The sequence below is a fragment of the Sceloporus occidentalis genome, unplaced genomic scaffold, assembly GCF_023333645.1.
Source record: "Sceloporus occidentalis isolate IW3139 unplaced genomic scaffold, rSceOcc1.0.p SCAF_22, whole genome shotgun sequence".
NCBI classification, from domain to species: domain Eukaryota; kingdom Metazoa; phylum Chordata; class Lepidosauria; order Squamata; family Phrynosomatidae; genus Sceloporus; species Sceloporus occidentalis.
In genome coordinates this window covers 7,197,707-7,223,960 of record NW_028317002.1, presented here as the reverse complement: position 1 = coordinate 7,223,960, position 26,254 = coordinate 7,197,707, and the positions used below count along the sequence as shown (strand labels likewise).

Sequence of the window (26,254 nt, the reverse complement as noted above, 5' to 3'; positions counted from 1 at the left end):
CTCTCATCTAAAGCTGCTGTATTCTCCATTCTAGGTCACCAAAGCAACCATTTCTATCCAACACTGTAGGATTTGGGCTGCTGTAGGAAAAAAGCAAGATGACTCGTGAAGAGGAGCTACCAGACTGGCAGACGTCTCAGGAGTTTTATGAAAAATATGAGCCCAAAGAGATCCTGGGAAGGTAGAATGGCTTTTATGTTGTATGATAATAAACATGCTGTCATTTAATGTTTTGGGAAGCCTACAGGCTATGTTTTTACTATACACTTAAAAAAATTTCAACAATTGCTTTCAACAGTGAAGCGTGTTTTAGGCTTCTCCTTGTGCCTGCAGTGCCAATGCAATGTTTGTCTTTATGCTCTGAGAGATGGCTTTTTATGTAATCGTGGATAGCTATATGCTGTAGATATGTTGCCGAAAGTTTCAGTAATTTAAAAGTATATCCAATGATGATGATCTGAAAAAAATCGACTAAATTGATTTATTTACTACGGTCATAAACTGTTCTGTGATGTTGCCTTTGGATCTACCATGGGATAATTAGGAAAGGTACAAAAATAAAACTGAAGGAGGCTAGGACAGGGCATTTTCAGCCATATCCACCTGCCCTGGTGCCAGCTTAGGTAAAAGACCTGCAGTTTAATTGCACAGGGTCTGGAACTTGTCAGGTCCTGTGTGAGGTATTGCTTAGCCACCATAGGACTTCATGTGCACTGTGTTATCATGCACAAATCAATCTTTCAGTGCACGCAAAGCAGTGCTAGTTTTCGTGGGACAGTCCCAATTTGTGGGCACTGAGCCAGGTAGCTGCCCCAATGCCCATTTTTGCAAGCAGTGGATTACCTGGGACAGTTGAGAGGATCAGCACAAGGAGCTGAAGAGAAGAAGCGGAGCTGTCGGGCAAAGAGACAGGGACATAGAAGTGGTCGGCGTCGAATGTAGGGAAATGTTGAGAGAGAGCCTGAGAGAGAGTGAATGAGCATGAGAGAGTGAAAGAGGGTGAGTGACAACAAATTTAGTTTCTGGATGGAAAAAGCCCTACAAATTTCTTCCGAAAGGTCACTAAAAGAAATTAGTTGTCTGAAAAAGAATGAACCATAAACTAAACAAAAAATTCATCCGAAACATTTTTGGTCCATTTGCACAAGTCTAGTAGTAAGTATATCATATTTCTGGAGAAAATAGTGGTGGGGTGGGGAAAGGAGCAAATCCATATGAGGGCTTTTGTAAAAGGGCACATCATGAACATTTAAAGGGGCCATGCTATCATATGCTTTAAGAAGGGTTTTTTTGCTTTCATCTAGATAGACATAGATAGATCATCAAGTTGAATTTAGCGGTCTTTCCAGAACACACACTTTAAAATATTTAATCCCGTTGTCCTATTCATTCTGCAGAGGTGTTAGCAGCGTGGTGCGACGATGTATCCACAAGCCCACCAGAGAGGACTTTGCTGTGAAGATCATAGACATAACTGGGGATCACTTGACACCTGAGCAAATTCTAGACCTGAGAGACTCTACCATCAAGGAGATTGATATCTTGAGGAAAGTATCAGGACTACCCAATGTCAGTAAGTGGTAATAAGTTGTTTTCACTTGGCCAGATTCTGTATACTCATAATTATACTTCTAGTGTATTAAAAACTGACATGAGCTTAGTTGTGACTTTTCCCTCGCCCATATTCGGTTACTAGAAACGCAGCTCAGCTTGCGTCCAAGGCTAAGCTTACTATGCATGTGGCCCTAGTTTTAGTTATAGAAAACAGAGAATGAATGTTACCATAATAATCATACATTTACTGAATTACTCACAGCCATTTCTTTTCTTGAATGCAGTTCAGCTTAAGGACAGTTTTGAGACCAACACATTTTTTTTCCTGGTGTTTGACCTGTAAGTATACTACCATTCTTTATTATCATTTGACTCCACAGTACACCAGTCCAAGTGCCATTATATGCATCTTACATTAGGAAAAACAAATGCCAAGGGTCTTAGGGCTTGGGAATTAGGGTACATAAAGCACTGAAGGGACCACTGTTGCTAATAATCAGAGAGACAGCTTGTACAAACATAAGTAATAAAAGTTCAGAGCCTTAGTCTCAGATTTTAGGATTTTTAAGAATTCTGAATATATTTAACATTGGCCAGAGAGCCACCTGTTGGAGACTACTGTATCCGAGTAATAGTATCAGATTAAAATTAAGCTTTTGAAAATTATGTGCTATTTTACTTTTTTTAAAAACAGTTCTAGTTTTGCACAAAACATTGTCTTTAGCTGCATATTAGACATTCAAACAGTATGTACTCTAGATCTTTTATCTCAGCCAAGTCCACAAGACTCCTTATCCTACTGCCCGTAGTAAACATTAGATTGGCTTAGTCTTTGCCCAGCTGGACTCTCTGACTAATGAAAGTCTGTGGAGGAATGGACTTCATTAGTATTACCATAAAGAATCAGTGCAGTGTGGTGGTTGAACAGGGAAAGCCATCTAGAATATCACAGCTGACAACAATGGCAGCTTCCAGGACTGCTTATCACTATGAGATAAAACTACATTTTTGTCAATGCTAACCTACTTATATATTAAATAGTTTCCCATGGGATTTCAGCTTCGCAAGGTCCCTAGCCAAATGAAAATGATCATATTTAGGTGCAGGCCAACAAAATAATGTAAACTTTGTAACATTTTTCAAGTGATTAATTTGGACTGACGACATTACACAACCCCAACTGTAACATTGTTCTGTTGTTTTCTTTCCAACTTGGGATCAGACCAGAATATTCCTGACATCTACACTGGATTCCATGGAATGGAATTCTGTTAGTAGAAATGCGTCTGGCTTTTGATTCATACATTATGTATTCCTTCTTGAATCCTGCCAACTGGATGGACATCCAGGAACAGTGAACAACTTTTCCTTTATCCCTGAAATAAGTGGCAAATTCTTAGGCTTGGGTAGTATTTATTAAATTCTAACCATTAAGATAGGTCTTCACTAAAGTGAATTAGGATGCAGCTTTCCTGGATCAAGCCAATGAATCAAGCAGGGTCATTTGGCATCTTAAACCATGAAGGGTTCAACAGTTTTGAATAAACTAAAGCTTCAGTTAAAAACTGGTATCTTGCTGTTGAGACCATACTGATTTAAGCATGATTATGATTTTAGAAATCAGCATTTGCATTGAGGTTAGTGGATGGCAGACATTGAACTGTCAGAGGTCGCCATCTTCCACCTGAGTTTTACATTTAATCACATATTTGCAATGCTTTGTGGAGAAAGAAACATAACTTGTGAGCCGGAAGAAGCTGGTCAGATAAAATGTTAGCCAATGTTGTCATTTTAATCAGCAATTATCATTAGGATTTATTGAAATTATGTGTAACCAAGTAAAAAGAAAAATCAACACAAGGTAGCAAACCCGTGAGCTGGATTTATGTGCGTTCACAATCATTTGAAGGCTGCTAGTACATATACTTTTTGTCTGCAAATAAATACAGTGTAGTTTCTATGTAGAAATATCTCCATAGCTGTAGATTACGGTCACAGAGGAAACTGCTGCTTGGGCAATAGCAGAACTTCTACTAATGACTCCTGTGGCCATTTAACTATGCTTGAGAGATTACTCTAGTTAATATTTCCAATTAAACTTTCCTTGTAAAACGATTTTCTATCAAAAGTACATTACAGCACTATTTAAAATATATTTAGTATTCTAGAATAACTATAACGATGCATGCATTTCCAACCAAAATCCCCAAGTGTTCTAGCAGGGAGCAGAGAAGTATGTTCCTCTATTGCCACTGACCTATCTTAATTTTCCCTCCCTGCTACGAGGTGCTGATTACTCAATGAATCCATCCCAGACTGTTGGGGAATAGGGCAAGATATATATTTGTGGTGATTTGACCGCCACAAAGCAACAGCAGAGCTCCCTCCACCTAATGTATCGGTTTGTCTTAGTCTGCCAATTCTCGTCTTGTCATATCCCTTGAATATATGTATTGTATTAAGCGCTGCGTAAATTGTTGGCGCTATATAAATAAAAGATAATAATAATTAGTGTATCGGCTAGTTTCCTTCCACTCTTTTTTCTTCACCCTGCACTTACAAAGGTTGCCAGGACCAGTAACCTATCACCAAAAGGTAGTATTAACTTTTCAATATGGGAGGAATAACCTAAAGGGAATAAACACATAGATCCTGCTCTGACAGCAAATGCTTAAAGTGTTACATATATATATATATATATTGCTTATTTTAAACTGCTCCCCAAATCTCCCCATCCTGCAGATGTCTGGCTCTGCTTACTTCACAGCGATGGTCTGTGAGCCAATGCAGCAGGGGAGAAACCATTGGAATCATGAAAGCATGTGTGTCCTGCCTGCCAGGTGGTAGTCACCATAGTCTCGCTCTTCAGAGGAGTGACCTTACGAGGGGCAGGGCGAATAGGGGGTATAGACAGGGCCAACCGATTATGTTGGAGGCGCTTGAATACATTGAAAAACATTCATGAATCAGCAGTTGAAAGAATAAGCTTTAGGCTGGAGCTTGTGAATGGGATAAAAATGGGCTCAGTGGGAGGTTCTCGGGTCCAAATTGTTCCGCTCGCTTTTCAGTGGACAGTTGTAAACATTATTTGTTATAGTGCCTTACATGAAGTGACTTGGGTTGTTTATGCAACAGCTGCCCAAACGAACAGGCAGCTCCTACAAGCTCATGTTTCCCTGTAACCTTTCCAGTGACCATTTCAATTCATCAGAGGATGTTATTTTTACATTATGCTCGTCCTACTACCTCAGACACTGTTAAGAGACGGCATTACAGATCCAGGCACATTTAGGTCCTGACATTTTAGAAGAGTCATTATTAAATCTTATATTCTAGTTAGCAGCACCTAACTTGACCTAATGAATCAGCAGATGTTATTACTAAAAGGTTAAGGTTATTACTAATTTAGGTCTTTTCCTGATCCCAAGCTTAGAAATATCAGAGTTATTCCTTAAGATGAAAAAGATGCCAAATTGTTATTGTTTACTGACAAAAGCTCTTATTGCAATATACTAGACATTTTTACTCCAGTTTTTACTGGACCCATTCTGTATACAGTTCAGTATACATTGCGGAGTGGACGGTTAGAAAAAGTCATCTTAAATGTGAGCTCAGACTTAACTCCAGACCGGTTCCCAGAAAAAGTTAGCATTATAATCCACCATAGGCTTGACATCTCCAGGAGAGAGTGTGCAGAACTATGTGAGTTTTCCAATTTCTGGATAACAGTCATGATGATAATGGAAGCTCTATCCAGATGATTACCAATAAAAAAAAATAGCAGGTTACATGCAAGGTGCTTTTAGTTAACCAAAATTAATTGTTTAGCAAGTACACTCACACACATCATTAAGGACATAGGATCACTGGATAACATGGGATCAAATTCATTAAAATAGATGGAAGTTCATCTCTTTCGTCTTTTCGTTCTTCATTTCTTTTAAGCTGTTTTGTTTCTGGTTTTATGAAATGAGCTCAATTGAGCATAGTGGAGTCAGGCATTCGGCAGCGATCATTTATTGAGAATGTTCTTTTGTTTTGTACTGGTTAATATATGGTATCATAAAGTAGTTTAATCACGTGTATTTTATAATGTGATTTAGAATGAGAAGAGGAGAGCTGTTTGATTACCTGACAGAACAAGTCACACTGAGTGAGAAGGAAACAAGGTAAGGTGCTCCTATTATAAAGTGGTTATGAGTGAAGCATTAAGCTTCTGAGCCCACTGACAAACTGGTCCAAGTAGACTTCCACAGTCCCATTGGTACATATTGTAGATCTCTTCTTTGCTGTTTCATATAGCTCTGTCATTATCGTAACCAAGTGCATCAGGATTTAGTCATACCTTAAAAAACTCAACTACTAAATCTAGGGGCAGCAGAATCAGAAAAGTGTGGAGGGCCTCATTGCTTCTTAACCTATGGCATAAATGACCTACTCAGTGATAGACAGTCTATCTGAACGGCATGGAAGAGTAGTTCGGCAGACTGATGATCATGGCATTTTATACTATCTGAATTACTGCCTATTTTTGAAGGCCCATTTTTCTTTTCTGCTAGGAAGATAATGAGGGCTTTACTAAAAGTCGTCTCCAAACTACATGCTCAGAACATTGTTCACAGAGACTTGAAACCAGAGAACATACTTCTGGATGATAACATGAACATCAAGCTGACAGACTTTGGCTTCTCTTGTCAAATCCGTGAAGGTGAAAAGCTAAAAGGTAGGGCACACCAGGAGTCCACCCCCCTCAAATGTATCAAAAAGTCTCTCCTACTAAATACTGGTAAACTTAAATAATCACCTATAGCAATGTCTGGGGTTAAGCCATACTCAATTCCTTTAGCCTGATAAACACATATTAGCTGCTTTAAAGCAGGGAATAATAAATATTGCCAAGAATTGAGAGATTTCAATGTTTTATAAACCATATTTAAACATACTGTACACATTTTAAACAAGGCATTTCCTCATGATACCAAAAGCGCTAATGTTTTACATAATAGAAAGCAATGTAATCAATTGTGTGGTGATAGAATGCTTATCTCTATATATATAAATGTATGCCAAAGTTGAAATGGAAAAGGTCAAATCCATAGACTTTATGAACCGATTGGATGCTGTCTGGCCCAGGATCTCAATTCCCAATATGTGGATCTCAGTAGCTACACAGCCAAGGTAGACATCCACATCGGTGTAGATGTCAGCAGTCAGGAAGCATGATGATATGAGAAAGGGTAGGGTTGGATGTTAGCCTTTTGTGCATCTACTATAGTATGGCAGAATTTGGCGTATAGGTTGGTGTCAGCAGTAACAATGATAGCTATTGGGAGAACATATAGGGAGGACCGCAGGGAACAATGTGGTTGTACTAGTTTTGTGAGTATTATTTGAAGTTCCAACAATGATATTGTTGGTTTTTATTTTGTTTGGTTTTAACACCTAGCTTTGTCCAGCATTAAACAAAGAAAAAAATATATAATTGTAATATGAGGTATTTGGAAGATCGCTATTATTTGGGCACAAGAGGTAGTCTTCTGAACCTTATCCTGCTTCCTTATTTCACCTCCAATTATAAAAGATGTTTCAAATATTTAAAAAGCTTTTACGGGAGAAGCAAGTTGTGTTTTATTCTATCACTATGCTTAAAGAAACAGTCATAACAGTAACAATATAATTAACTTAAATTGGATTTATTGAATAATTGAAGGATGGCGTAGAAGGAAATTATTTCTGATGACTTAAATTTAAGCAGACAATGCAATAAAGTGTCTAAAATAAGCAAGCAGGGTGCAGGGTTGTATAATGAGAGGTATTGGTAGGGAGGTGAGGTGGTTCTGACACTTTACAGATCTCTGGTCAGGCCTCCAGAAACCACATCTACGGAAGAAGATTGAAATTTTGGAGAGAGTTCAGAGGAGGGCGACTAAAAACGTTACATGGTCTGCAGAATAAAAATGATCAAGAAAGAGTAAGGGATCCCAAGATGTATAGCTTGGAGGAGGGAAGAGAAAGAGATTTGACTAATGAAAGTCTACGGAGTAGGATTTAATTGAACAAGCAGGACTTAATTAGCATTACCAAAAATAATCACTTTAGTGTGGTGTTCTTAAGATAGGAAATTGAAAGAAAATATTAACTGCCTACAACGACGGTTTACAGATAAAGGAAGGAATAACTATTTCTAAATAAAAGCTTAAATGTCCTGTTTCAGAAATATGTGGTACGCCGGGATACCTTGCCCCTGAAATCCTGCAGTGCTCCATGGATGAATACCACCCAGGATATGGCAAAGAAGTAGATATGTAAGTTTCTCAATCCACTGTTAAAGAAAGACATAGCAGATAACAGACATTGGCACACATAAGCTTTTGATGACACAGTAGGTAAGTGTTTGGAAAAAAAACAGCTCAGAAGATTTATTTTTCAGCACACAAAATCTAAAGTGCTTATGGACACCGTCAACTCTCATTTCTTACGCACAGCTTCATGTACATCATAGTAAATATTAAAGGACATGTTTAATATACTTTCATATTCTTTAACATCGACACATAATCCTTAAAAAGCGAAACTCATATGAGCTGTATCATTTTTGCACTACAGGTGGAGTACCGGTGTCATCATGTACACACTACTGGCTGGTTCCCCGCCATTTTGGCACAGGAAGCAGATGTTAATGTTAAGAATGATTATGAATGGAGACTACCATTTTGGCTCGCCAGAATGGGATGATCGGTCAGACACAGTGAAAGATCTGGTACAGTACAACCTCTGAAGTGGATTCTTTGAATGCTTCTCAGTGCCACAATATGACAGCTTTGGATAAACTTCACTCAGTGCTGTAACTTGCTCGTTGGGTGGCGATTTTACTCTAGGGCAGGGGTGTCCAAGTTTTTTCTGCAGTGGGCCACTTAATCAGAATTGTATACGTGCGAGGGCCGCACTCATTTTTCACTGAGAGAAAATATGGCCTTTAAGATATGCAGATTAAAATAAAGTAAATGACACAAAAACTTTACTTTTCCTCTCACTGATTTCTGGGCCTACAAATTCAGGATTCTGGATAAGTACAAATGAAATAGTTCTATTTATTTTAGGGATGCACTAAAATGAAAATTCTGGACCAAAACCGAAAATTCAGGGTTCACTTAGCCGAAACTGAAAGTGACCCCCCCACACACTTAATAAAATTAAGTTACACACCAAAATTGTACAAAAAAATTTATATATTATGATTGTTAACAGCAATCCCAGGCATACCCAGATTCCAGCATGTACTGGTTGGCTGGGGATTGTATTTTTTGTCCAATTTTAGTGTGTAACCACACTTTTATTAATAGTAACATACCACAATTGGACAAAAAATATCAACAATATGACTTGGCATGATAGGAGTGGGATTGCTAACAGCAAACACACTCTTTTTATACCCAGGCAACCAGTAAATGCTGGAACCTAGGCATGATGGGACTGTGATTGCTGTTAGATGTTAGCAATCACACTCCTATCATCCCAAGTCAGCCAATACATGCTGGTGCAGACCCCATACTGCTGGCAGCATCAATACACAAGGGGGGCAGCTAGCCAGGTTTCAGCATGTACTGGCTGACTTGGCATGATAGGAGTGTGATTGCTAACAGCAATCACAGTCCCATCATGCCTAGGTTCCAGAACTTACACATCCATGTCATCACACACACACATTCATTCATTCACAGATTCATTCCCTCAATCAGACATACTCATTCACACAACCTACCCCACCCCCTTACCTGCTCTACAGCTCTCGATGCAGCTCACAGACTTTAGCAGGGGGCGCGGCCTCCCTAGTTCTCCCCACAGAGGAGGCAGGACTGGAGCAGAGAATAGACCCTCCTACAAGTAAGCAGCAGGGCTCTTGTGATCCTGGCTGCCGATCTCACGTAGGCCGCACCTCGAGGTTCCGCAGGCCGCATGTTGGACACCCCTGCTCTAGGGTATCCTTTATAGCTCGCTAAAGAAGATTCAATTATAAACAATGACTGCAGATTTGCAATGTAAATTTGGCACCTTACATGCACTGTAAAAAAATATGCATGAGAACAAAAATTATGATTATATGCGCATATCTGCATTATATGGGCAAAACAGAAAATGAATGTGTTTTCTTTCTCAGATTGCTCGTCTTTTAGTAGTAAACCCAGAGAGGAGGCTCACAGCAGATGAAGCCTTGGCTCATCCTTTCTTCCAGCAATATATGGTAGAAGAAGTGCGTCATTTTAGCCCCTACAGGAAGTTTAAGGTGAACCAAATTTTTTTTCAAATAGATTTTTACATTGCATTGGAAAACTTGGTCCAATTGTGTTTACGGGTGCCCATTGTTGCTAGGATTGAGGTAACCATACAAAATAGTAAATGAAAAATTATTATTGTTACTTAATGTTGATATTATATATACCATACTAAAGCATACCAGCAACAGCTCAGTGCATTGCAATAAAAACTCCATTTCCTCTGATCTGAAGGAGGCTATGTGAGTGAGTGTGTAACAAGCTTTCCTTCTGGTGAGGAAGAGATGATGGAGAGATTAACATACTCTCTCATTATAGGTGGTCTGTCTAACTGTTCTGGCTTCTGTCCGGATCTACCATTACTACCGCAAAGTTAAGCCAATAACTAAAGAGATCGTTGTACGGGACCCATATGCCATCAAGCCCATTAGGAAGATGATTGATGCCTGTGCATTCCGGATCTATGGACATTGGGTGAAGAAGGGTGAACAGCAGAACAGAGCTGCCCTGTTTGAAAACACCGCAAAGGCCATCCTCCTGTCTCTAGCTGCCGAGTCCAGCATGGCTTAAATAATACGGATAAAACAAGCATGCCTAAATGTGTGGTGTACAAAAAGTGGCATAATTTTCCGTAAAAATGTGTGTATGTAAATATATTTATGCAATAGAAGTTGATAAGATGATTAAATATATAAAAAGATAAAGCCTCGTTGACTTCTACAAGCCTCATCAGACATTTTACCTGTTCCTGCTTATTCAGGGGATAAGACAATAAAATCTTCCAGATGCAGGGGATTTGGTTGAGTAACTAATCCGTAGCATATACATGTGAAGCCCGAACTAAGGCTTATCTTATATACAATTATATATAGTAAAGTCAACCTTTCAGCTCAAAGCACTCATAATGAATGAGCTGTGTAGAAGAATCCTGATGGACAGCAACTTTATTCTAATATGTGATTCTTCAAAAAATGGTTTATTCATTAAATCTAAAGGGTTGCAGTTGCAACTCACTCTATTCACCATGCATTCCAAAGGGCTGTCATGATCCCCCTGTATAGTGCATTGAATAGTCAATAAGGATTCCTGTGGTAAAGGAACGTTCATGTATTATCCAAGGCCAACTCACTGCCATTTGAAAGAGAAATTAGAGGGGTTAGCCATCCATTCTGCATAGTGCAGTTGGTTGAAACTGCAGCTCTCCTTCAAACGCTCGCTTTAGTAAATAAGCTCCATGGTGTTTATTAAGTTTTGTGCTTTAACAGGAATATACACTCACTGTACCACAGACAGTATATACAAAACATATGTAAATGTTTGATTTTAAAACAACCTTTCCCTAAATCATGATTGGTAATGGAATGGTAATTTGGAGATAAAGTGCTACTGTATACAGTAGTTTAGTGATTGAAATTAGTTTTAGAGGAGCCCCATAACTAATAATTCACTAAAACATTAGTAACTTGTGGATACATGCAAAGCAGCTCATGTATTAAATGATCATCCCTTTAATTCAATTGCCTCTGTCACAATTGGACTATGTATTACATTATAATATTGGGCCACAAAAATTGCAATTGGCACCACATAATAAATTAAAGTTCATATTTAACACACTTCTACCTTGGCAGACAATGTTTGTTTAAAAATGTTCATCTGTCCTTCACTCCACTGGATCCATGCTGCAGGCAAGAAGTTAAATTATAATAACTGTATGATGTAGAAGAATAAGTCTCCTGATGGCAGCCACCTCAAAATCCTTGTGGTCTTCATAAATCCACTTTTTGTTTTCCTTTCTCTTTACTTATGCTTTTGGCACATCGGAAACTCAAGTTATCAGATGCTGAATCGGGGGTGTTGCCCATTCTACAATCACAAGAAACTTGGGGATAAATATAGAAAAACCACAACATAACAAAATAAGATAAAATTAGAATTAAAAGAATACTCCCCTCAAATTAAAAAAAAAGTTCCTTTTTGTGGTGCCGAGCCTCAAGGGATCTCCCAAAATCCCAGCGAACTGTATCTGTTAGAAAGGTACCACAATATCTGCATGTATAGAGAAAACGCAGAAAGTACGAATGGTCCACGTATATAAAATAAAATTATAAAAAGAAACATACATCATGCAATAACTTCTGGACAGATCTATATATAAAATATTTAATCTACAGTTAAAACACTCATAAATAAAGTGGCATTTCTGACAAATAGAAATGCTTGTAACAAAAAATCACCCTCCCTATGCACCTTGTTAAGATGTAGTGAAAGTGCCAAGAGGGGATCCTTTTGGGAGAATATGAAGTCCTTTGTTATTAGTAAAAGAAAAAACTTGTTTCGTTAGTTCAAACCAACTTCATCAGTTGGTCCATTTTATTTTTGAGTGTTTTAACTATAGATTTAATATTATTTTTATATATCTGTCCAGACATTATTGCACTCTGTTTCTTTTTAGAACTTATAATACACAAGGACTATGCCTACTTTGTGTGAGTTCTCTATACATGCAGATATTGAGGTACCTTTATAACCAGATATTTTACAAGATAGCTTCACTTCGTAAGGAGAGCCTAATACAATATTAAGCCTAATGCAAGATAAAATGTTTCCTCCTCTGTGTCATTGCACACCTTATTTGACACCTAAGGAAATAAAATCTTTGGAGATCATACAGAATCAGTAATAGTGGACCTTTACCTGGTTGTAACGCGAGCTTTGTGGTTGAATGAACCATCTTGTGTATCAATCCAGGAAGCCCCACGGAGGGTGTACATCTTCTGCCCATTTTGCTTTTGAGCTTGTCCAGCTATTGTGTATTCGGTGGCGGTCCATTCCCATGTGTTCCCCAGCATATCATATAACCCTGACAAGCAAAATGATTTACACTGGTAAATTCATTTTTATAAAACCTCCTGTCCTGATATGCACATTTAAGTATGGTAACACAAAACGCTGGGGCCTATCTTCTACGTATGTTTTGTTGGTTTGGATCTACTAAGCTCTTAGAACACGGTATTGTGACTGTACAAGTTATTTTTATTATTTAAAAAAAAAAACAACAAGATGGCAATTGTGCACAATTCATTATTTCCATCTGTAAGAAGACATGGGGTTTCCTGCCCCAAAAGTGCCTTGGAGACCACCCTCTTTCACACATGTATGGTTTTATTTTTCAAAAACATCTCAAAATTTGTGTAATGGTGAGGATCTTAAAACCTATGACATAGAGCATAAGAATTGCAAACATATTTATAGGTTGATTCCTTACCAAAGTCATTCTGAGCAGGAAATGCAGTTACTGGAGATGCCCCATGATAACCATCCTCTGCAGAGTCCTTCTCGGGGAATTTCCCCTGCAGTTGGTAACGGACAGATTAGCAATCATAACTATTCTTTGTAATAAAATGACTATTTTAGTCATTTTATTACAGACAAAAAAATGTCTTATTACCTGCCACAGATTGGTGCGGTTCACCTGAAACATGTTTCCCCATGGGTAGGTTTTGTCTGTGAGAAAACGTTTAGTTAAAGCAGGTTAACCTTTTAGAAGTATGAATGTAACAAAATAAGAAAGCCCTTATTCTAGCAAGAGTTTCCTTTTAACACCGGGTTTCTGACATACCCTTAAATCCCCCGCGGGCAGCGAATTCCCACTCCTCCTCAGTTGGCAGCCTCTTCTCCAGCCACTTGCAGAAGGCTTGAGCATCATTCCAGCTAACCTGCAGCACCGGGTAATCCAGCTTCTCTTTTATGCCTGATCCCGGACCGCTTGGCTGGAAGTGGCAACTAGAAATGTTCAGGGTTTCCCTTTCATTACATTAAAAAAAAAGACATTTTAAGACTGATTTGTAGCACAACGGACGGTCCTTTGCTTTCCTTAAGAATGAAATCCTGCAGAAAAGCCATCTGTTGTGTAAGCATATCATTTGAGCTTTGCTGAAAGGGGCAGCAGAACACGTGTGCAACAAGCCCAAATAACATCAATTATTACAAGAACCGCACTGATTTTATCCAGAAGCATGTGGCTCCTACTAAACCCAGGTACAACTGCCTGGCTGGAAACGCCTTAAAAATGCCAACACACACGGTTTTGAAAAGCAATCTAAGCCTAGTGGCACCATAAATCTAGGATTCCCTGAGAAACCCATCCACCTGTCAGAACCACATGCCAAGCTTATCCAGAAGTCACTCACCTGACGCCAGAATGTTCTCTCTATGGGAAGCCACCAAGGAGCCGACTAATGCAGAAAAATAAATTATGTAAATTATTACAGAGGTTCCGAATCCAAATGGTTTTCCTCAATCACAATTTTAGATGGTTTCTTAAAAAATCTCTGGGACCTTACTCAATTCCTAACCTTCGAGTCCTACTTGTAGCAATAAAAAAGAGGAATCAAACATTGTAAGGAAGGGTGAGACTAAAATATGTGCCTAAGCTACACTGAGTGATCTTTCTCTGCAGCAGTTACTAATTGTGAAGGAATAGGACACACACCCCAGCATTCTCAGTCTGCCATCTCCCTACTTCCTACCACAACATCACCTAAAAGGACATATGAGGTTCATTGTTTCATGCCCCCTATGGCTGTGACACCGCACTGTGAATACATTATTAAATCATCTTTAAGAAATTGTACTTTAATGAGAACCTAAACAACAAAAGACGTGTGTTAACCTGTGCCACACACAAATGCTCTGAAAAAAACCCACATATTCGAGGTCGTCTTCTAATCAGACCTCAAATAGAGGTCTGACTATAAGACTAAGACCCAAATCCCCCGCAGCGCTGCAGGAGATCTGGATCCTCCTCTCGGCAGCCAGTGCAGGTTTGTGCGATGCGTGCAGACAACCTCCACTGCTGCCGGCACTTCCGCCGGGGCTTCTATGATGGAGTGCCGGTGTCACATGATTCATAGAAGCCCCTGCGGAAGTGCCATCAGCAGCAGCAGATGTTGTCTATGTGCATCATGCAGACCTTCACTGGCTGCCACCACTACACACCAAGGGTTAAAAAGAATATCAGGGAGGCAGAGTGGCATATAGGGGTTATAAGGAATATCTGCTTGGCAGAGTGGCAATAAGGGGGTCAAGAGGCATATCTGGGGCAGAGTGGCATATAGGGGGTATAAAGCATATCTGGCGGCAAAGTGGCATATAGGGTGGTATAAGGCATATCTGGCAGCAAAGTGGCATAGCAGGGAGGCAGAGTGGCATATAGAGGGTAAAAGGCATTTCTGGAGGCAGAGCGACATATAAGGGGTATAAAGCATATCTGGGGGCAGATGTGCACAACTGGGGGCAGGTTGGCAAATAAAAAAACAAAAAATGCATTTTTATCATAGTTTTTATTAAATATGAAAAATAGTTTACATGTGAATTAATATTTACTAGTAAAACTTTTTTCTTATAGGGTATTTAGACCTGTTATTTTACCTATACCTCTCTAGATAGATAACATAGTTTACGGCATTATACCTACTTCCAAAACAATTATTTTCACATTTGGTGTTCTGTACCATAAAATCCTCTATGATGAGAATGTAAATGTACCTCCAGCTTCTGCGTGACTTTTTTCTTCAGTTCTTCAGATACAAAGTCCTCAAATACAAAACTCCATCCAAAAAGCTCTGCTTCTGTCTTGTACTTGGTGGCACGCGCAAACTCCCTTTGTTTAAGGAAAGGAGTACAAAAAAGTGCATATCAATTTACATGTTTATACAACCTGTACGATTAAAAGGCTCTAAGGTCTGTAGACAAAGCTGGACCTACTGCATTTCCGTCCTGAATGAGGAATTAAACTAAACTTTTCCAGCAGCCAGTAACTTTAAAACAATAAAATGCTGTAGACCTGCTACTGGATAGCCAGCCAAGGCACAATACTGTCTAATAATCGATATTATATGAAACAAGTTTTACCCCAAGGTGACCAATCTTCCACAGAGAGTATAACGATCCCCATAATGGATGAATAATGTATATTATTTTACCTGAAGCGCAGGTTGGTAACTGGATATTTGTCAATCTGGAAGGGTTTCACGGTCACCTTTCTTGTGGGACCTTCTCCATCTTTACCATCAGGGGCATCTGACCCCATCTGGAACTTTCCACCATCAAGCACCACCATGCTACCACCTCCTTCACGTGCTGTAAAAGTTATAGATATTAACAAAAGAAAAAAAGGTTAAATAAAATGGGGGAAAAAAACCAATATTATCTAAAATGAAGCCACATTTCCAACCATGTTTTAAAAATAATAATATATATTAATAAAAAAAACAATTGGGGTCTGGCAAGCAGGTAGTACAGTGAAATAAGGATTAAAAAAAAAACCCCACAATGTCACCCCACTGTAAAAAGAGGCTAATCATTATAACGTATATGCACTTAAACGTACAGACAATATATATATATATATATATATATATATATATATATATATATATATATATATATATATATAGGGGTAGTAGAAGTATTATTAAACACTCATCCACAGACACCAGACAAGCCAGAAGGCTTGTTTTTCCCTCAGAAATCTCATGGTGCTTCCACAACCACAAGGGATTCTGGGTAGGCGCATGCAAATAAGGTTAACAATTATCACCTTTGCCTCTATATCCACTTAATACATGGATCCCTTAAAAGTAATTGCCCGCTGTACAAGACAGCCTTTAGACAAAACTCGGGAAGAGGTACAATAGCCAGATCACCACTCATGGACAGCTGTTTCGTCCTTCATGGGACTCGTCAGCATGAGGTTGTGATACTGGCTTAATATATATACATATATATATATATATATATATTTTAAGACAGCTAGCCGGTTATCTACTGTTTATACATTAACTTACCTGTACACGCATGAACAGATTAAAATTAAGGGCAATAATATCGGAAATAAAACAATGTATTTTCCTACAAAACACATAAGGAGAATCTGTTGCTGGATCTGGCACCGAAACCATACCTTCCAACTGCCCAGGGGCTTGATGCTTAATGCGATTACAGGAAAAAAAAAAATGTGTTACACATTTGGTGTTTCTATACACATTATTACAACTTGTTCAAAACAACGTGAACTCCCAGAAAAGAGAGACATGGGGGTGGGGGTTAAAGAGGGACTATCCGTTCTGTAAAGGGACACTTGGGAGGTATGCTTATCAGAGTTTCTGTATTGAAGCCCAAGAACATAGGGGGATTATCACCTTTGTCACAAAATTTATCACCAAAAAAGCAAAAGTTAATTCCCTTAACTTGTAAGAGTTTCAGTAACTTTAGTAAGTTGTTACACTGCGGAAGTGTCGCCCCTACCAATAACGTCATTACTACGACTACTTTAGCTCGTTATAACACTAAAGACATTTGGTCTCATTGTTTACCCTGGGAAACCCGAAACACCACCGCAGACAGAACTGTCACACACAGCACCGTCGCACTCATCCTAACGGGGAGCCACAAGCAGCAGGAAGCGGACCCCTTTCCCCGGAAACTAAACTCCGACCGCCATCTTGCGGAGGGAAGCCCGGGAAGCTGTGGAAACGCCATCTTGCTTGTGGAGTCAAGCAGCGACGCGCGTCAGTTGTCATAGATCCATGCAGTATTCTGATTGCTGTAGTATTACCCGATGTGGTAAACTGAGACATTCCTTCAGGCAACATTCATCTGTCTTTAAAAGATTCAAAATCGTATTCGTTTTTTCTTCACTGAATTTAGATAGAAAGTTACCTCATGTTTCCGCAATTACAACAGATTTGGTCTGATAAATGTCTTTGGTATTTTGGATTGCTGGGCAATACACAGTATAACAACACAGACAGGTATCTGTTTATAAATACTATATGACCAAAAATATCTGGACATTTCCAATTATTGAGTTTAATGTGTTTAAATCACACTCACATATCCAAAGACACACATTGGCAGAAGAATGGGTCACACCGAAGAGCTCAGTGACATTAAACATGGCACTGTCATCGGATGCCGCCATTGCCATGAGTCAGTTCATAAGATATCTGCCCCGGTCCTCTGTAACTATTATTAGTGTTATTATTGTGAGGGTGAAATGTCTGGAAGCAACATCAGCACAAGTGCATCGGGACCTTCACGAAATAGGTCTTCATGGCCGAGCAGTTGCCCACAACATGAATATCACAATGTGCGATGCCAAGTGTCAGCTGGAGAGGTGTAAGGCTGATTTCTAGGGTTTGGGCTAGACCTCTTAGTTCCACTGAAGGGTAATGTTAATGCTACAGCATACAAAGACATTTTAGACAATTGTAAACTTCCAGCATTGTGGCACCAGTTTGAAGAAGGCCCTTTTATGTTCAAGCATGAGTGTGCCCCTGTACACAAGCAAGGTCCATAAAGACATGGTTTGATGAGCTTGGTGTGGAGGAATTTGAGCGGCTTTGGAACGGAATGTACAACGTTCATACAGGTGTGATGGTCAGTTGTCCACATAATTTTGGTCACATATGTATTTGGAATCAAAGCCTTGAGTTTAGTCTGGTAGTGTCTGATAATATATACCTCTACATCTCCAGTAGCTGGTGACACGCAAGAGTATGCATGCTGGCTGTCATGGAGTGTGCACATAAATATCTCTTGTTAAACCTCCTAATCAAGAGGAAAAACGTGGGCTATCCACTGATACACTAGCATGTTCTATCTGGCATTTTACCTGCAAGCAGTCAAAATTAAACTTAAGGCCTCCTTAAAAGATACTGCCCCTGAGACCAGGTGAACACAGAAACGGGGTAGTCCCCATTTTATATACTCTGCTTAGTGTAAGAATGCAACTCAAAGGTTTTTTTCATCTATGTATTTTAGGCAAGGCCTATATAGCTGTATCAACAGTGTCCCTTCGTTCATTAGCTAAATACAATTCAGAAAATCTTAAAAATAATGGACTTAACTCTTCCAACACTACAGTGTAACTTAAAGACTTAAAGATTGGAAGTTATTACATACATTTAACGCTGCTGGCACTGGAAAGTATTTCCTGATCTGTTGTTAATGCTATTCCATTATGCGTATCTTATGTCTAAAATGCATAAACTTAGATTTGTGTATGTGGAATTTCATCTATTACCTAGAAATGGCAAGGGTAGAGTTCTGGACCAGCAAGACACAATAACATGGAACACACATTTATATTTTATTAGTACAGGTACATTAGGGAGATATATTTCTGTTTATGTCTCAAAAACTAGATACGTCGGGATGGAGTACATCACATGATACAGAAGTCGCCAAAATTATTTTTGAAATGCATTTATTTATATGTGTTTATCCAAATGAAACTATTACACAAGGTAGTTTCAAATGTAAGGTTTTTAGGTTTCTGATGGTAAAACAACCATTGTCAACCCTTGACTGTAATGTTACACACAGCGAACAACACCTAACTTTGTACTATTCAGTAGGTTTTACTGAAATATTGTTCTGAAAAGGTAAAAATTATTTACAAAATAAAGGAACACAAATGCACAAGGTTACATGATTTCAATTTTATTTCCTAAGGACTTCTGTCAAAGCCCCCTAAGTGCTCTATTGATGGTTGACAATTCAGCTACACAGCATGAAGGTATCACGCAAAGGTTTGGTAGTTTGCTTCCAACTTTTATATATATATATATTTGTTAGTATATGTGTTGTTTGAAAGAGGTTGAGCCCATGCCCCACCAGTCCTTTAAAGTAGCCTTTCTTTCAGAGAATACACCCCATAGTGTGCTTGAAGCCCCCAGTGGCTCCAGATCACTTTCTACATAAGTGGACATGGGTGCATTGATACCACAGAGAAACAATTGATGCACAAGACAACCCGAGTGCCTAGCTGTACATAATATATAAAATGGCTTGAGAAGAGGGCCCCCGCATTGGCACCTAGAGGCCCCAAGGATTGTTAATCCAGCTCTGAACCCAAACAAAAAACACAAGGTACATGAGCTAGAATGTTTACTCTAGCTATCCCATAGATCTGACTACTGCCCTTTGCCAGTAAGACAATATTCCTGAACAAATATTAGTTTTTGCCTATGTTATCTATCCTTTAATGATTTAATGACAATATGTTTTTTTGTTCCTCGTTACATCATATAATACCAAAAAACTGATACTCAGAAAGAAAAAAATTAGTCATGTCACTTTTTGCTGGTCCAAACAGTTTATAATGTTTCCGCCAAAGTGCTACAATTAGGACATAAACACACAATTAGTCAAACATAAAGTGAACTCTTTATGAACTAGTTTAAAGTACAGAAACACTACGGTTCAAACATCCACCACGTCGACAGGTTCAAAAGGTGCTGATGGCTTATGCATTCAATGGTGAACAGACACTAATAATATCAATACATTTACTATAGGATAGGTCAGTGTCATAAGAAAGACATTGAGTCAAAAGATTCTGAAAAGGCTACCCCTTTCTCAAATGTTATCTTGTTATAGAAAAATTGCTACGGTCCACCGACAAAAACACTCTTATGTATGAAGAAGAAAAAAAAAAGTATTATTTCTAAGAAACTCTAAAAATACATTGAATACAATGGACTTTTAAGTTATGAACAATTTGTTAAATCTAAGAACTGTGTGTGTATATATATTTCTCGTTATGTACTACACTAGATAATATGTAAAAAAATGGAAAATAAATTCTACCTTCCACTGCGGAAAGGTTTACATAAAAAGCTGCTACGCAATATAAAACTACATTTGTGTTGTACTACACGCACACTAGTAAAATATATCATTGTGATTCATTTTGATACTGTCACTATCCAGTTCTCTCAGCAGCTCCTCGAAGTCTGTAATATACCACTTTGCTTTCTCCTTCACCTGTTGTCTTGTCACGTTGCCTCCAAAGCCGATGAATCCGTCCTATTATTCAGAAGTAAAAGCAAACTTCAGTGTACTAGTTTCACAAAAATAAAACATGAAAAGACTGGATGCAGAATAAATAAAATTACCGGTATATGTGCTACTCAACCGCTTTGTACCTAGAACTTGGCTTTAGTGGACTTCAAAGGAGATCAACAGGAATAAACCATATATTGCAGACACTATTTATGTGTATATATGCACTTCTATATTATACATATAATATACAGAAACCTCTTCAATTGTTTTGTGTAGGGATGCACCCAGGGGAAGCAGGAACCCAGCGGACTCACGTGAATTTACATCACATGACCCTGCTCCATCCCTTCTTCCCCTGGGCAGGACAAGAATAAGGCAGAGGGAAGCAGCAGGGCCCCTGCAGAAGTTTGCGAGCAACACCAGGAAACTTGCAGTTCAGTTAAAGGGGTGGGGGAGAGTTATGAACGAGTATGTGTGATTGAGTGAATGAATGAGTATATGAATGACAATGTTTGTGAATGAGAAAATGAATGAATATGTGTGTGATAGCATGAATGGGGGGGCATAGCACAGGGAGGCTGTAAGTGATGTGCACACCCCATACTGCTGGAAGCATTAATACACAAGGGGGCAGTTAGTCAGGTTTCAGCATGTATTGGCTACTTGCGCATGATAGGAGTGTGATTGCTATATTAAATATTTATGATTGCTAACAGCAATCACACTCCTATCATGCCCAGACATACCCAGATTCCAGCATGTACTGGTTGCCTGGGCATGGGTGTGATTGCTGTTAATCATATATATATTAAAATTGTTATTGATTTTTTTTGTCCAATCTTGGTGTGTTACTTACCTTCATTTAAAGTGTGCATTTTTTAATTATTTATTTATTTATTTTTTTAAAGGTGGTAGGGGGGGTCATTTTCAGTTTCGTCCAAGTGAATCCTGATTTTTTGTTTTCGGTCCAGAATTTTCATTTTAGGGTTCTAAGGAACCTTTATTATATATAATGATTTGTTGAGGTCAAGAGGCTAGTTTAGCTGGGATAAAATACCGGTAAAACCTGCATGTAAAACCCGCCATACCCGTCTCAGTAATGTAAACCAAGTTTAAGCATCTGAAGGCAGGGTTTAGATTCTCAGAACCAAACTGCTCAACAAGTTTAACCTACACAAAGTCGAGTCAGCACAAGTTGCAGGAAGTCTTGTAACACATACACAAAACCTTCATAACCAAACCCCATCACTCCTACCTGCCAGTACACACATTATATATATATATAGTTTTAATCTTATTATGGCCATATAAATGCTTCTTCACCATGGCTCCCTGGCACCCCAGTGGTGGTCGCTTTATGAGACAGTATTAATCTTGCTTAGCATTCTACTACTTACTGCTGGGGGGCAAGCTTCCATGTCAGTAGCTCCATCTCCTACCATCACAATTTTTCGGAAACCATACTTTTCCTTCAGCAAGCCAATGACTTTTCCTTTTCCGCCGGATTCTGCTGTGAGCTGTGTCTCATCAAATCCAGCATACTCCCCTACAAACCAAATTACAGGCATGGATGAAAGTCCATTCATAATTTGTTGGATTTAAGTTTAAGTTTTCCTTTACACATCAAATATAAGATGAAAGTGTGTGGCTATTACATATTAAGAGTTACACAGCAAACAATCACATTGGCAATACTTGATATAAATACAACTTCTTAAAAAAAGATGGGGTGCTATGCGTCCCTCTGTCTAATTGTGTCCCTTTTACTACTACTTTTTCTTTTTTAAACTGTGTCTCCATGATAAGTACATAAAAATATAAACCTGTCTGAAGGTTTTTATACCCGTGAACAAAAAGATAGCATAATTGTGAATTTTCATTGTTGAACTGAATATAGATAATATACGAGACAGAAGGCATCTCTTTTTCATACTTTAATTATTTAATATATGACTGTATATTCAAATTGTACATCACTGCTGTATATGATGCTACTATATTAATTAAACAGTAACAGTGTTATGCTTCCTTAGCTACCTTAGGTATTTACTGTATATTCTTCCAGACTCAAACCATTGACATCCCCATATTCATGTTGGTATGATCCAATTGGGTTAAAAACAATTCTCGCTGTTGTCACCAGCAATGTCAGTAAAGGAAACATTTCCAAAAATGAAATGAAGATAAACAGGGACGTTGCGGGCAATAGTCACCAGCATACCTGGGAACTTTTGGGCTCCGGCTACTCCGGGACATGGCCAGGACTGCCCACTAACGTCGGTGGGTGGTCCCGCTGATGTCTGCTGGAAACACCCCTAATTCAAATGGAAAATGGGTGGGGAACAGGGCATGTCAAGACACCGCTCCCCGGAGGATTCGGGTCTTGAAACGGAGAAGTGGTGTTTCACCGGGCAATCTCCGGGTCAAACCCGGAAACTTCCCAGGTATGGTCACCAGGAGCATAGCAATAGGGTGCAGCTACACATTCTTTATGGAGAAGCAATCCAACATTCATACCATTAAAGTAGAACTTGAGTCTGTTTGCATAGATGTTGGTCAGAGGGATATCTAGCTGTATAGCTACATGCTCCACAATGCTGTGGAATCCGCCAGATATGAGGAAGACTTGGATGTTCCTCTGATGCAGTTTATGAACCAGTTCCCTTAAAAACAATAATAAGTGTAACACTGTTAAAAACAGACACTTCTGTCTACGTCAACAGATTAAAATCCCAGCACGTATTTTCTTTGAAAACAATACACATTTAGACCCCCAGTGGGGCTACATTGGCCTTGGTTTCAAGTATCTGATTTTCTGAGGCCACCAAAGAGAATTCAAAATTCTTTTAAACAAGATTGACTAACAGTGAAATATCTTTAAGAATAACATTGTTTAAATTCTTAAATGTAAAGTTCTAGAGTGAAGACGTTTTGGAGCAAATTGTAAAACACTGGAGAAGTGTAAATATGTAACATTGCAGGATATTGGACACTCACTTTATGCCCTCAGTAAGCCTTGGGGGGTGCTCAGTTATCAGAGCTTGTACCTGTTCCCTCGTTGGCCGGATTAACGCGAGCCTCTCTGTGAGGGCTGCCCTGAATGTCAGAGATCCCCCCATCGCTCTGCGTGTCCTGAAAAAGGATAGAGAGGACCATCATTCACAGCGCTAACATATTCCTCTGGTGTGCATTTCCATATCCACCGGATTATAAAATGACCACCCCTAAACTTTGGACCTTATTGAAAGAAAGAAAAAGAAAAGGCCTGAATAAGATGACCCAATGGGGGGGCGAATCAAAAAGTTTTTGCCATGAAACATTGTTTAATCATTACAACACCTAAGAGAAATATTATCTGCAAAGTATGACATCAAAACATAGTGAAAAAAAAATAGCATGTATCAGAGGGGAAAACAATGGCTCAGAGATGAGCAGCACATCTTTAGGAACAACATGTCCCATGATACTCAGTCAACTTTAGGGCAGCCTGAGTATGTAGTCCACAAAGATTTGCCCCTATTTGAACCAGCTCCTCTCCACAACTGGTGAAGAGGAGCACAGAATGATAGGCGGGACCGTGGGAGATCACTTCGTGAAGAGAGTAGCTGCGGGGTCATGTGATTCCTGTGTAAATCATGTGACCCACGCCCAAGTGTTTCCACATATTAGCTTGCAGCTCAGAGTCCCGCAAGCGTGTATAGTGTCTCCGGGGACTATAGTAGGTGTCGGAAGTGCTATATCGGAGGATCAGCATAAATCTAAGGTCTGAATAAAAGATGACCTCGATTACAAGACTAGGTCGTTTTTCAGATGTTTTTTTGGGGGGGTAGTGTTATAATTGAGCAAATACGGTACATAGTTACACGCAATGGTGTCGATAAATATTTGTTCCATTTTCGCATTATTGTAGCCATTGTATAGAATCCTTCTCTGTACTCTGAAAGGTTAGTATTTTCAGTAGTAAAATAATATCACTATTCCACCCTCTTTCCAATCACATTGTGACTGTACCTAATAATGTATGAGCCTGCAATGCTACACTACAGGCTGCAGGTATATGTGACTACAGAATATCCTGTTAATAGCAAAAAGCACAGATTAAAATAGATTTTGCCGGCTTTAGGCGTTGTGGCTCCCTGTGCGGACTACTCCTCTGGCGCCCCCCTCACTACCCCCCCTCTCTGCCCCTTCAAACTACACCCCCCACTTACCTTGTTGCCGGAGTCCTGCGGTGAGAGCGGGAGGCATCCGTCTTCTCGCTCTGCCGCGGTGCCGGCATTTCATGTTGAGTCACTGAGAGTAAGGGGCGCCAAGCGGCTGCTGAGAACTTCACGAGCAACCGCTCGGCGCCCCTGCCCGGGACTTAGATTAAAGCATCGGGGGGGTTTTTTTTTGTTTTTGTTTTTTTAAAAGCTTTATTTAACATGAATGATGTTAAATAAACTTTACAAAACCATAAATCACATATAGAAACTGTATCTGCTTAGCATTATCAGCTAACACATGCATACATTATGGAGATATGAGAGATATGAGAGAGAGGAGAGAGAGGAGAGAGAGGAGAGAGAGGAGAGAGAGGAGAGAGAGGAGAGAGAGGAGAGAGAGGAGAGAGAGGAGAGAGAGGAGAGAGAGGAGAGAGAGGAGAGAGAGGAGAGAGAGGAGAGAGAGGAGAGAGAGGAGAGAGAGGAGAGAGAGCAGTTTTCACTTTCATTTATGTATTTATTTTTAATTCTTTATTTGTACAGTTTTTATATGTCACAAAGAGAGAACAATTTTACAATGTTCTAGATGTACATAAACATATCTTCATCTGCTGTTTACAATATAAAACAGGCAGAGAAAAATAAACATAATTAAACATTATAGCATTATGCTACCATTTTAGTAATAATAATAATAACCACATAATCTGGTGGATTCCTGGCTAGTGTTCCAGACTGCATGTGGAAGGCACCCAAGGGCAGCCAGCCACAGCCTGAATTCTTTCTTGTCTGGGGAATTAGTTAAAAAAAGAAATCCCATCATACGCATTGTGTGCCCACATGATTTGCAGAATTCCTGGCAGGTCTCTCTCTCCCACTGCTCAACGAGCTAGAGCCAAACGCTCAAGTGTGTCAGCTTCCAAGGAACCAATTCAGTGACATGCGCGAGATCTGGAATGGAAAAGTACCGACTACAAGCACTGCAGCAACTTTTTCCAATGGTCAAAGCCACAAGTGAATTTTGATTTGAATCCTATTAGTCTAAACATAGATCCATAGTAAATGGTAAGATCAGGTACACAAGGGTAACTGATGGTGCATTGGTAATGATCCAGAATGTAAATCAGTCTAACTCATCCACTACTCGGCTCAGTATATAGACAGAAGGGCACATACATTTCTGCTACTGCATCCCCCACGCCACAGAACTTGGCCAGTTCATCGATGCCTTCTTCTTTGATGACAGTGCTATCCACATCAAAGCACACAGCGTCTGCCTTGCGGAAAATTTCCTTTAACTCTGAAAGGGACGCCATTCTTTGGTCACTGGTCTATAATGATGAGATGACAAGAAGAAGACTGATGAAG

General features: G+C 39.2%; 3 protein-coding genes across 3 annotated transcripts; 1 reads left to right on the top strand and 2 right to left on the bottom strand.

Moving 5' to 3' along the window:
• The first annotated feature begins 98 nt into the window (after positions 1 to 98).
• On the top strand, positions 99 to 10,397 carry LOC149300947 (phosphorylase b kinase gamma catalytic chain, skeletal muscle/heart isoform-like). The gene is made up of 9 exons (XM_089484487.1): positions 99 to 181; positions 1,398 to 1,573; positions 1,839 to 1,893; positions 5,658 to 5,723; positions 6,114 to 6,277; positions 7,769 to 7,859; positions 8,161 to 8,314; positions 9,713 to 9,838; positions 10,146 to 10,397. Exons 1-9 carry the CDS (start codon positions 99 to 101, stop codon positions 10,395 to 10,397), a joined length of 1,167 nt encoding a protein of 388 aa, XP_089340613.1.
• A 1,199-nt stretch (positions 10,398 to 11,596) lies between these two features.
• Positions 11,597 to 17,814, bottom strand: LOC149300946 (inactive C-alpha-formylglycine-generating enzyme 2-like). The gene is made up of 9 exons (XM_089484485.1): positions 17,727 to 17,814; positions 15,815 to 15,971; positions 15,378 to 15,492; positions 14,021 to 14,065; positions 13,450 to 13,600; positions 13,279 to 13,334; positions 13,096 to 13,180; positions 12,525 to 12,690; positions 11,597 to 11,693 (listed from the first exon to the last, which is right to left on the bottom strand). The coding sequence occupies exons 1-9, from the start codon at positions 17,812 to 17,814 to the stop codon at positions 11,597 to 11,599; spliced, it is 960 nt and encodes a 319-aa protein (XP_089340611.1).
• A 2,747-nt stretch (positions 17,815 to 20,561) lies between these two features.
• Positions 20,562 to 26,202, bottom strand: LOC149300945 (phosphoserine phosphatase-like). Its single transcript, XM_089484687.1, has 5 exons — positions 26,063 to 26,202; positions 23,682 to 23,816; positions 23,202 to 23,347; positions 22,082 to 22,230; positions 20,562 to 20,705 (listed from the first exon to the last, which is right to left on the bottom strand). Exons 1-5 carry the CDS (start codon positions 26,200 to 26,202, stop codon positions 20,562 to 20,564), a joined length of 714 nt encoding a protein of 237 aa, XP_089340813.1.
• Positions 26,203 to 26,254: the final 52 nt, after the last annotated feature.

What these genes read in the sequence shown, in the direction of transcription:
- LOC149300947 (XM_089484487.1), top strand. Translation starts at nt 99, where the DNA reads ATGACTCGTGAAGAGGAGCTACCAGACTGGCAGACGTCTCAGGAGTTT. An exon ending in CCCAAAGAGATCCTGGGAAG is followed by an intron (nt 182 to 1,397) that starts GTAGAATGGCTT and finishes TTCATTCTGCAG; the next exon opens with AGGTGTTAGCAGCGTGGTGC. An exon ending in CAGACACAGTGAAAGATCTG is followed by an intron (nt 8,315 to 9,712) that starts GTACAGTACAAC and finishes TTTCTTTCTCAG; the next exon opens with ATTGCTCGTCTTTTAGTAGT.
- LOC149300946 (XM_089484485.1), bottom strand. Translation starts at nt 17,814, where the DNA reads ATGGCGGCATCCGATGACAGTGCCATGTTTAATGTCACTGAGCTCTTC. An exon ending in CAATGTGTGTCTTTGGATAT is followed by an intron (nt 15,972 to 17,726) that starts GTGAGTGTGATT and finishes TAACTTTTACAG; the next exon opens with CACGTGAAGGAGGTGGTAGC. An exon ending in AAGTCACGCAGAAGCTGGAG is followed by an intron (nt 14,066 to 15,377) that starts GTACATTTACAT and finishes TTTCTGCATTAG; the next exon opens with TCGGCTCCTTGGTGGCTTCC.
- LOC149300945 (XM_089484687.1), bottom strand. Translation starts at nt 26,202, where the DNA reads ATGGCGTCCCTTTCAGAGTTAAAGGAAATTTTCCGCAAGGCAGACGCT. An exon ending in ACTCAAGTTCTACTTTAATG is followed by an intron (nt 22,231 to 23,201) that starts GTATGAATGTTG and finishes TTTGGTTTGTAG; the next exon opens with GGGAGTATGCTGGATTTGAT. An exon ending in TGGAAGCTTGCCCCCCAGCA is followed by an intron (nt 20,706 to 22,081) that starts GTAAGTAGTAGA and finishes TCTGAATAATAG; the next exon opens with GACGGATTCATCGGCTTTGG.